The sequence below is a fragment of the Oryza sativa genome, chromosome 3 (genome assembly GCF_034140825.1).
Source record: "Oryza sativa Japonica Group chromosome 3, ASM3414082v1".
Lineage (NCBI taxonomy): Eukaryota > Viridiplantae > Streptophyta > Magnoliopsida > Poales > Poaceae > Oryza > Oryza sativa.
In genome coordinates, this window is record NC_089037.1 from 35289000 (window position 1) to 35299715 (window position 10716).

The 10716-nt window shown below is 43.6% G+C and overlaps 1 protein-coding gene across 1 annotated transcript; it reads right to left on the bottom strand.

The window, feature by feature from the left end:
- Positions 1-4581: 4581 nt before the first annotated feature.
- LOC4334575 (protein trichome birefringence-like 33) lies at positions 4582-9555 on the bottom strand. The gene is made up of 6 exons (NM_001418935.1): positions 9026-9555; positions 8715-8938; positions 6630-6801; positions 6152-6351; positions 5581-5739; positions 4582-5433 (listed from the first exon to the last, which is right to left on the bottom strand). Exons 1-6 carry the CDS (start codon positions 9254-9256, stop codon positions 5094-5096), a joined length of 1326 nt encoding a protein of 441 aa, NP_001405864.1. The 5' UTR covers positions 9257-9555; the 3' UTR covers positions 4582-5093.
- Between the last annotated feature and the right edge of the window lie 1161 nt (positions 9556-10716).

The window sequence follows — 10716 nt, forward strand, 5'->3', positions numbered from 1 at the left end:
AATTCAAAGGGGTCCGGAGATTAAAACTCCGAACCCCCTGACCTCTACAAAGATAATTCAGCCTTTGGTTCAGACTTCAGATCAAGCCCGTGGGAAACCATGGCCGTGATGATAATAAGAAGTGTCTAATCAGATCAAGCCCTAGGGGAAAATATTCGGGGTAAACATCTGTTGTTTCTGAGATCTTTGGACAGATGACAGCGGGAATTGCATGCATCTCTTCTTGCCACCAGATCGAGTGCAACGGGTTCCGAACCTACCTCGCTCGGGAGCAGACTGAAAGGAAAATACACTACCTTCGGAGACTACAACTCCGACCCCCCTTGACCTCGGTTCAGAACAAAACAGAATTGGTAATTCAGCTTCATGCGCTTCTGAAGAAGTGCAGCTGAATTACTGGAAGATTATAATTGAGGTTGCCTGTATCTTGCTAGCCGGAATCAAGCGGGAAGAAAATATATCCAACTTATTTTTTCTTCGTAATAAGTTGATTTCAGACCATTACCTGAAAACGCTTATGAATTTCGTAAATAAAGGCCGGTTCAGAAATTTATCTGAAACTGAATTACCATTTTGGCCGTTATCTCTTCTTGGCGACGAGACCAAATGCAAAGGGGCTCGGAGATTAAAACTCCGAACCTCCATGACCTCTGTTAAGAAGCACAAAGATAATTCAGGCTTTGGTTCAGACTTCAGATAAGTTGTTTCTGAAATGTTAATATAGTAGACACCATGGCCTCATGCATTTCTAACAGGCTTTGGTTCAGATGATTTGTTTCTGATTATCTAAAAAAGGAAGGTTTGTTTCTGAAATTTTTGGTCATTGACAGCGGTAATCGCATGCATCTCTTCTTGGCAACCAGATCAAGTTCAAGTGAGTCGGGGATTAAATTAAATTGCCGTCTCATGGGGGTTGGAGATTATAACTCCGAACCCCCTGACCTCGCTTGGAGAGAGACGGAAGCAAAATACACTACCTTTGAGGGTTTGGAGACTAAAACTCCGACCCCCCTTACCTCGGTTAATAAGAAAGCCAAAATGGGAATTCAGCTTCATGCACCTCTGAAGAAGTGCAGCTGGATTATAAATGGAAGATTATTCTTTAGTTTGCCTGTATCTTGGTCACCAAATACATACAGCTTTTTTTCCTCTTCGTAATAAGTTGATTTCAGGCAATTATCTGAAAAAATGCTTCTGAATTTCTGTCGTACTTAAGTAGGTTACATGTTGCTTCTGAAATGTGCCATCAGATCAAGCATTCAATCCCAAGGAAAAAAAACATTCAGACATGATCTGCAGCCTGCAGGTGCATCCTCTCCTTTTATTAATATCAGGATCAGGCTCCACCCCAAAACGTGCAGATTTAGCAACGTTGATGAACGAACATCTCTCACCAGATCACCCAGACTGTGCAGGTCAAAAGCACTTGAAAAAACACACACACATGTACTACACTGCAAGATGCTTGCCGACTAGTAGCTATAGCTAACAGCCACACTTTGAGACCTGCAGAAACAGCAGAAGAAGTTAGGTAGCACGGCCCGGCCGGAGAGACACACATGACCGCCGGTGAGGGTGAGTGCATGCGGGCGTTACGCTGTCACTCGCCACCGGCCGTACGTAGGGTAGGGACGAAATGGCAAAAACTGTCTTGGTTTATTCATTCTCCTTTTGACAATGGAGTGCTCGAGGTCCAGATCGAGCTGATCTTATCTCATCTTTCCAAGAATCGGGTGGTGTCACCTGCTACACCACCTAACCACGAGTGATTTTATCATCTTTGAGAAGAGGCAACATACAGACTCGATGCACTTCTTTTCATTACAAATTTTACTGCCATTAAAAAGATACGTGTATAACATTTTCTAATATAAAGTTTGATATATCATAATACCCTAAGGCATCGAGAGGTATCAAAATTGTACCCTATCTCAGTGGACAATTTTGTCTTGCTTCATTTTGGATGCATGAGATTTTCACGATTTCATTGGGAGATTTTTTACCTTTTTTTTTGCGAGGAAGAATTTTACACTGTTATTACGAAATTTTCATACGTTCTAGAACAGGATCCATTGCCTTTGGATGGATCTAGTACGGTCACGTACTCACCACGATGGAACAGTCTGAACTGCAGCAGGTAGATCCGTATATCAGCATCAGCTCACTACTGTAGCTAATACTTCGTAGCATCGTACAGTGCCATTCAAAATTCAGATAGCCGAACCACCGGTTCAGACAGCAACCGCACCCAACAATCCAATTCTTTCTTTCTCGTGCAATTTTGGTCGTCCCAAAATGCTTCGATCCAGCAATGGTTCTCGGTAAACGCAGCGTCAACATCCTGTTTAAAGTGACTACTAATTTGTACGAGTTGCTACTGATAATCCTGCACCCTGCAAGTGTTTTTAGAGGGAGAAAATATGATGTCTTTGCAGACTTAATTAGTAGTAGCAATTAAGCATCGATCTGCCTGCAGCACCAGCAGTGTAGTAGCAACCTCTCTTTTTCTTCTTTTATTGGTGGCGATCAAATCGGTGGTTTGGATTGGACGCGACGAGAAGAGACGCGCACCAAACGGATTAGTAGTAAAAAAGCAACCAACGCAATTATGCTTGTGTTGCAATCAAAGCAAATAATCCTAGCTGGAATACCAGTTAGTTGATGTGCTGAATTAAATAATGGAGCAGCAGATTCGTTAATGATCTGAAACTTTTTGCACTGATGTGATGCATCTGAAATTCAGAAAACATGAAACTTTTTCTTTAACCCGAAAGGCTGAGAAACATGAAACTTAACTGCTACCTTTTCTTGTGAACACAAAGTATATTCATGCAATTATAAATTCATTTCATTCTCACATTAACTTTATTCTTTTATGTTTTGCTGCATAAATCAGGGTTAACAAAACTGTCACTCGTTTTTTTTTTAATCTTCAACCTGACATTTTATTACCGAGTTGGATCAGTTGTATCACAATCCACTAGAAGTTGAAAACTGTCGCTCGGTTTTCATGAAACCGTTGATGGTCAGTTTGTAAAAACTAAACAGTTTTAGCGGGTTTTGAACTTTTGATATGGATTTAACAATAAGATGCTGGTTTTTATCGACTAATTTGCTCTGTCTTGGGTAAACCGGTGAGAGCTATTTTCACTTAAAACGGGAAGGTAAACCCTAACACCAATCACCTTGAGTAGGACTAGAAGCACTCCCTCCCTACTTAAAAAAATCTAACCTATTATAGAATAAGACATAATCTAGATTTGTTCCAATCTTATACTAGGTTGATTTTTTTAGAGAGTAATTATTAAATATCCCTCCATCCGAAAAAAATCTACACTCGATCTGTCCCAAAATATAGCAATCTAGGATAGGATGAGACACATCGTCATGTCCAGATTCGTTGTTCTAGGATGTGTTTTATCATGCCTCATGTCCAGATTCGTTGTTCTAGGATGTGTTTTATCATGCCTCATGTCCAGATTCGTTGTTCTAGGATGTGTCTCATCCTGTCTTATGTCCAGATTCGTTTTCTAGGATGTGTCTCGTCCCGCCTTATGCTCAGATTCGTTGTTTTAGGATGTGTCTCATTCCATTTTAGGTTGCTATATTTTAGGACGGATGGACCAGTGACTCAATATTAGTGGCCATGCATCTTTAAGGAGAGAGTAAGTGCTCCTACTACTCTTTCTCAATGCTTGCAGGAAATCTGTCTTTCAGGACAGGTAGGTTGGTGCCGAGTCGTGTCCTGTCCCAAGCTGAAAAGGAGTACTCCTACAACTACATGGCTGCACGGTAGGAGACGACGACTCGACGAGATACGCACACAGGCACGCAGTACTGTAGTAGTATAGGCACTGGTACCAGGCTAATATCAGCAAGAGAACAAAAGTCACACGAGATGCCTGTCGGTAGCCGTAGCGAGTAGTTTAAAACTTTTAATACTGCAAGAATCAAAAGTCAACCTACGAGTACTAGTACGATCTTTGTGTTGTCCACCGCTCTCATCTTCCAAGAAAGCTTTGCCTTTATCAACTCTTCTCCATGCATAATTAACTCAGTTCCATCTAGCAACATGCCAGTACAAAATGCAGGTGTTTGTTGATCCTGCCATTCATAGACCAAGTCTGATGATTGTTTATGCATAGATCAATCATACTATATAGTAGGCTCGTTAGATCAATCTTATACGGTTAGCAACTTTATAGCAGCAAAATCAAACCAAGTTTTGTTTAAAACAGGTTCTGTTGCTTCTGGGTTCAAAATAAGTTATGAGCTGGCCTAATCTTTTTCAGTCACTGTGTACCTCGTGCCCCCAGTGTCGGTGCTTACCAGTGTTGGGCACTTGGCTTTTTTGAGAAAAGCCACATGTTCTTTTTTTTCTCTTTTATGTTCTTTTTTTTCTCTTTTATGAAAATACGATGACATGGACGATGACATGTACAAGGCATTTTCGTCTTTTCGACAAGGAAGAAAGAGAAAAAAAAAGAAGGGAGAAAAAAATAAAAAGATTCCATGTCATCATCCACATAGCGTGTTACGTAGGTAAGACCATGGTCAAACGCGGCTTTGGACCGGGATGATACAATAAACCAAGTTTAAGAACCTTGATGTATGCTTTGCAAGTTTGTGGATCTAAGTGAAACCTCCTGACAAGTTTAAGGACTGCCGGTGCATTTTACTCAAAAAAGAATGTGCAGCAAAATCAACAGCATGTGATTAGCTTCCATTAACTCGGAAAGGCCACATAATATTCTCCATGCGACTGCAAGAATATTGTCGCCTCGATATTCATGTCCAACAAAATCAACAGCCATGTGATTAGTACAGTATGAGCATGTGGCTTTTCAACGAGCTCAGCATTTTCCATGATATTTCCATCTAGTGCTCCTTGTATATTTATGATTCAATCGTAATCTTCAGAATGTTTGGACCTATATGATGTTAGACTGACTGACTCTCCTCCAGAAGGTCAGAAACTCCCCAGGTGATCTGATATACTCACAACTTGGACGTGGCATTCAGCAAAATTCTCTTCAGAGTTCAGACATAGGGATCAGTGCTCCAAACTCAAATATCAGAAACTGTTCTTTTGCTCAAGGAAAGAACAGCTTGGAGTAGAGCAGCTCATTCCATGTGTCCTGGAGACCTGGGAGGCACCAATGCGTGCAATCCGCGTAGCTCTTCGGGTTCGCGATCTGCTCCGGGGTTAGCGGGTTCCACTGCTTCTTGTATATCTGAGTGTGAGCATCTTTGCGGTACTCGGAAAGCTGGGTGATGTTGACGATCCCCACAGGGACCTTAGATGTGCTGAACACTTCTCCAATGACGCGCATCAAGCCCTTGCTAGTTCCTGGACCCCAGTATGACAAATCTCTGATCGGAGTAGTTTGGTTGTAGCAATTTCCATCCGAATCATCACCCCAATCTTTGCTCCTGAGGGCAAAAGATAGAAATACAACTCAAAACTTTGATATATAATCAGATACCTGTGCGGTTTCAGCATAGGATGATTCCAGTCTGGTGTAACTTTACAACTTAACTGTATAATCATGTTTTGTGTACGTGCATATGATGTTTTACCTGGTATGAGTGGGTGACATTGTGACGAAAAAGACCCTTGAATTTCTGGGGTTCATGTTGTTCTCCACCCACCTCACGACCGCATTCAGTACCATCCCATAGGCTTCCTCTGTTTCCATTTCTACAATATCCTTACTCTTATCTTCAAAAGAACCTTGCCTGGAAGTAATGTGTTCAGAATTAACATTAGTATCTGATCAACTCCAGCTTAAATAAGTAATCTTGTGGTCTAGACAATCTACAACTTCTGCATTTCATGAATTCAATAATCATGCACCTCTGAATTTAAATAAATCAATTAGCAATGCAATGCTGGTCTGGAAAAAAGCAATGCAATGTTCAACAAAATATGATCTTCTCTGCTGAAAATTTCCACATCCTCTCAAATTTTATCTATCCAAAGACAGTGCATTTGAAGTGTAGGAGAACAAGAAATATGAGAAATGTTCTGAAACATACCACATATAATGATATAAATGGAAGGATAAATGAATATTAATGTGCTCTTCAAATATAATGTAAGCTTTAGCCTTCATGTGAGTAATAACTTGTAACAATAGAAGATACTTACAGAATTTTCATCTTTTGTCCAGTCATCCACCAAAGGTAGCTGTTGAATACCAAGATGTCAGCTCCCTTCCAAAACCTGGCATGCTTTTCAAGGGCTGTCCCCCTTACAATTCTATCCGCAATACGGTGAACAACAGCATCATCAGAATTTGATTCAGCTAGAAAGGGAGCCCAGTAGAACTCAATGGTGGCATTATAGTTCTAGCAAAAAGAGAAAAACCAAAAGCATATTCAGTGTGAATGAGACTATTCAGCAAGCTATTAGGATGGAAAACTCATTATATAATTAAAAAATAGATGTAAAATATTTCTAAATTTGGATCCTGTTGCTCTCTTTGTGTCTGCTCTAGCAATGTTTTGAGAAACATTTTTAAATTTCGCAGTAGGTTCAGTAATCATGAACACATTTTAAGTTACAATCTGTCCTGTAAGCTTCCATTAGAAAAAGAAAACCATAAAACAAAACAAACAAGGGATACCTTTGCTCTGAAAACCGTAAGCGAGTCAAAAGTTTCCATGGACTTTGAGCTCTCAGGGATGGACCGGTGTAGGAGGCACACCAATGACACATACTGTCCACGGTTCAGAGAATCTCCAACAAACATCATGCGCTTCCCCCGCAGCATCTCCAACATAAGAGTTGCATTAAAGCTGCAATGCATGCCATTATTAGGCATTAGAATGGGATAAGCAGAACCAACTGAAGAGCTTGATCAACAATTTAGCATTTCGGTTGTGGTTCAACTGCCGCTTTCATGTACAGCACTAAACTGCTACCATGTTGAGATTCGTTTAACTATTTAAGAGCACCTGATATTCTTTCATAAATATTTTTTTTCAACATTATTTAAGAGCTGTCTAGCGAGTTCAGTGCCACATAGTATCTGTCCAGGCCCAGATGGTGACCCAAGACCTGGGCCAGCTGCCAGCCCATTGCATTTTGTGCTGGGCCATGTCAATTACATGGTGGAAAAAAAGCACATTAAAGTGGGCTTTGAATCCCAGGCCTTGGGCCATGGCCCGTAGTATGACCCACATATGAGCCAAAATTTTTTGAGGAGCTGTGCACAAGGAAAAAATTACAAACAAGTTGGTAAGTTCAGGCAGGCAGTTGGGGGAAAGAATCCATCTACATGCATATCTGGATGCTCATGCACCATGGCATATATTTAAAGCGCACTACAATTTGTGCTTAGAACTTAGAAGAATAGGGCATTTGTTTTGTTTAAATTTGAAAACTTGTAGCAACCTCAAGGTACATTAAATGGACAAAATGGTGCATGAACATCCAGTCCTCCATATGTGTACAGACTATAGATGCGCCAAAACTGCATGAATTATCAAATGCACATTTAAATTGAACCAAATGATAGTCTAAGGCAAAGATTAGGATGAGGCCAGACAGCAACAGTACACCAAACGGCCCCCCCTCATCATCAGAACTATCGCTGAATCAAGACCAGATCCGCAGAAAGAGAAGTATAATAAAGGAACCCCCCCAAACCTTGCAAGATGGAGATGGGTCCATGCCTCCATGCCATTGCATTAACATTAAGCCAATGCAGAGCACACGCAAAGGAGTTCCCTTGCCATGGCCGGCCGGCCCTCATCCTCCTCTCCCTCAAACCCCCATGCTCTCCCATGTGACACCTGCTCCCTCAATGTCACACAGCTGCGACAAACTGGAGCCCTCATGTGATTATGCAAATGCAGCGAGATGCCCACGAGAGTTTGGCACTTTCACTTGTTTCACCGTGACCCAGTGAGTATGGTTGAACCAGTCAGCAGCCACGGCTGGCTGCCGGCGGCGAACGGCTGCACGGTGCACTGTGCTCCGTCGGCCGGGCCGGCCATGGCTGTACCGGTTCAACGAGGCTGGCCTGTTCTACAGTAGACGCCATGTTAGGCAAGGCCCGCCATTGCAGCCAAGAAGAGCAGCAAGAATCATCAATGCGCATTGCTACGCGGCTACACCAGGTTGCTGCCGCGCGTCGAGCCGTGGCGCCCTCGCCGCACGAACACGTCTCGCTGTCTCGCACCAAGCCCACCGCCCACCGCCCACCGCCAGCCATGCCGTACCGCTCACCTCACCTCACCTACACCCACCCACCCGCCTGAGCCGACACCCGACAGCCCGAGACACGCGCCGCGCTACTCGGCCGCTCGCCCACGCAACGCGCGGTCAGGTCTCCCGGCAAAATCTCGCCGGAGTTTCTACCGTTTCGCGGCGATTCCGCCTGAACGGCTGAACCTGAAACCATGGCCAGGCAGGAGACCCACGTGACACGTCGATTTTTATTCAGGGATAATATTGAGTAGTAACTAATCTACTCAACATCAAATCTTTTTTTTGGAACATGCGTGCTCTCTTCGCTCGATCTAGTTGGTGCGCGTTCAACAACTCGATTTCTTTACCAAATGTTCTTCTTCTTCTTCTTCTTTTTACAGTTCTTTAATGCAAAAGATCGAACTAAATCAGGAGGGAATTTACTGCCATTGTTCGCGACGCCGACGCCGACGAGAAGGTGACCGGAGAAGGAAAAAAGGGGGGGGGGGGGGGTTACCTGGGGAGCGAGCAGCCGCGCGGCTGCCACCGCCAGTGCTGGTACGCCGTGTCGGGGCGGCCGTGCGCCTGGCACGTCAGCTGCGGCTGGATGTAGGGGCACTCCTCCTCCTCGTACCACGGCCGCGCCGCCTCGTCGTACACCCACTCCCCCACCCCGACGTCGCACCCCGCCGCCGCCGCCGCCCCCACCGCGAACGGCGGCACCACATCGCCGCCACCGGACTGGGCAAAGAACCCGAGTTATCAGCAGGCATTGGCAGATAGAGGATTGATACACTGATACAGAGGGAGCTAGCTAGCGAAGCTTACGCTGCTGCCGCCGCCATGGTGGTGGCTCGGGGCGCGGGGGCGGGCGATCTGGCGGCGGTGGGGAGGAGGGCGGGTGAGGAAGGGTTGGTGGAGCGTGGAGGAGAAGTCCTTGAAGTAGAGGACGGAGACGAAGGTGATGAAGGCGAGCGTGAGCGCGTACGACGTCAGGAAGGGGCTCCTCGTCCTTCCTCCTCCATGCCCCGCCATGCCGCCGTGCTGCGGCTTCATCATCTCCTCCCCGCCGCCGCCGCCCCGCGCATCGAGCTACCTCCTCTTGCTCTGATCTGATGATCTCGGTGAGGATCTGATGGGATCTGGAGCAATGGGAGAAGGAGAAGATGGATGTGTTCTTGGCTCTGCAGTCTGCAATGAGAGGAGAGGAGTGGCTTTTGGTGATGGGGCCTCCCCCTTTCTTGCACTTTGGTGGAGTAGGCTTGAAAATGGTTGAATGGCGTGGCCGACTACTGGTTACTGGTAGTGGGTAGAGAAGTGCAGAGGTGGGTGGCTCCAGCTGAAAACCTCAAAGTAGTAGTAGATGAGAGAATTGGAACAATTAACAAATACTCCTCCTCTACTTTTTTTTTTCGGTTAGAGGAAACAAATTGGATATTTATTAATTGTATTATAATGATTTGATAATGAACTGGAGTAATTGGATGGTCATTTATTGTATTGTAATCATCTGATAATAACAGCTGTCACTATGAAGAGAAAACCACCAAGTTAAAATAACCCTCTACCTTTTCAGTTAACAAATTGGTTGTTCATTAATTGTATTATAATTATCTGATAATAACAGCTCTCTCTGTCAAGAGAAAATCACCAAGCTAAAATAACACTCTACCTTTTTGGTTAACAACTTAACAAATTGGATGTCATTAATTGTATTGTAGTTACCTCCTAACAACAGTTGTATCTGTGAAGAGAAAATCACCAAGATGAAATACTCCTATACCTTTTTTCAGTTAACAAACTGGATGGTCATTAATAGTATTATAATTATCTGATAAGAACACTCCTACCTCTTAAGTTAGGAAATTGGAATCTCTCTAATTGTATTATAATCATCTGATAGTAACAGCTGACTCCTTGAATTGAAAACCACCAAGTTAAGGTAACTGCTAGCAAGAGGTAATCTTGATATCATTTGCTACTTGCAACTAGTAGTACAAAAATACTCAAGATTCATTTTTTTTGTACGGAAGTGGTTTTGTCTGAACAATGGTCGTTTTCAGAGGTTGCTAAACACCTGTTTAATAGTACTAGTACTTCTACTTGTGTAGCCAAGCAACATCATCCTGCCCTCCTTGGCACGGAGAGCTTCCCTTCCACGTGTTCTGGGTAGCTAGGGCCACATCAGACGAAAAACAATATCCTGAATTTGCTGGTCCATTGCTCTGGACCATTTGGTTGGTCCTTTCAGTTTATGAGAACGATTCTTTGCAAAGTTGCAAGAAGATTGATGGTGATTAATGAAGTATAGCACTAGTGATTGGAACAATATTAATTTCAGAAACATTGCTGCTTTTATGTCCCCAACGCCCCAACTACTATCGGTTGCAGTATCTTCATATTCCAAAATAGTTGTGGTGGGGTAGTGAGCAATAACATTTTTCATAATTCAGATCAGAAAGCCTAGCGTTTTATCAAAATAGCTGTGTTTCTTGAACACAAGTTCGTCAGTTCTCACA

Coding starts and splice junctions, on each gene's coding strand:
- LOC4334575 (NM_001418935.1), bottom strand. CDS start 9,256: ATGATGAAGCCGCAGCACGGCGGCATGGCGGGGCATGGAGGAGGAAGG. Junction 8,939..9,025: donor ACCATGGCGGCGGCAGCAGC/GTAAGCTTCGCT, acceptor TTCTTTGCCCAG/TCCGGTGGCGGCGATGTGGT. Junction 5,740..6,151: donor GGACAAAAGATGAAAATTCT/GTAAGTATCTTC, acceptor CATTACTTCCAG/GCAAGGTTCTTTTGAAGATA.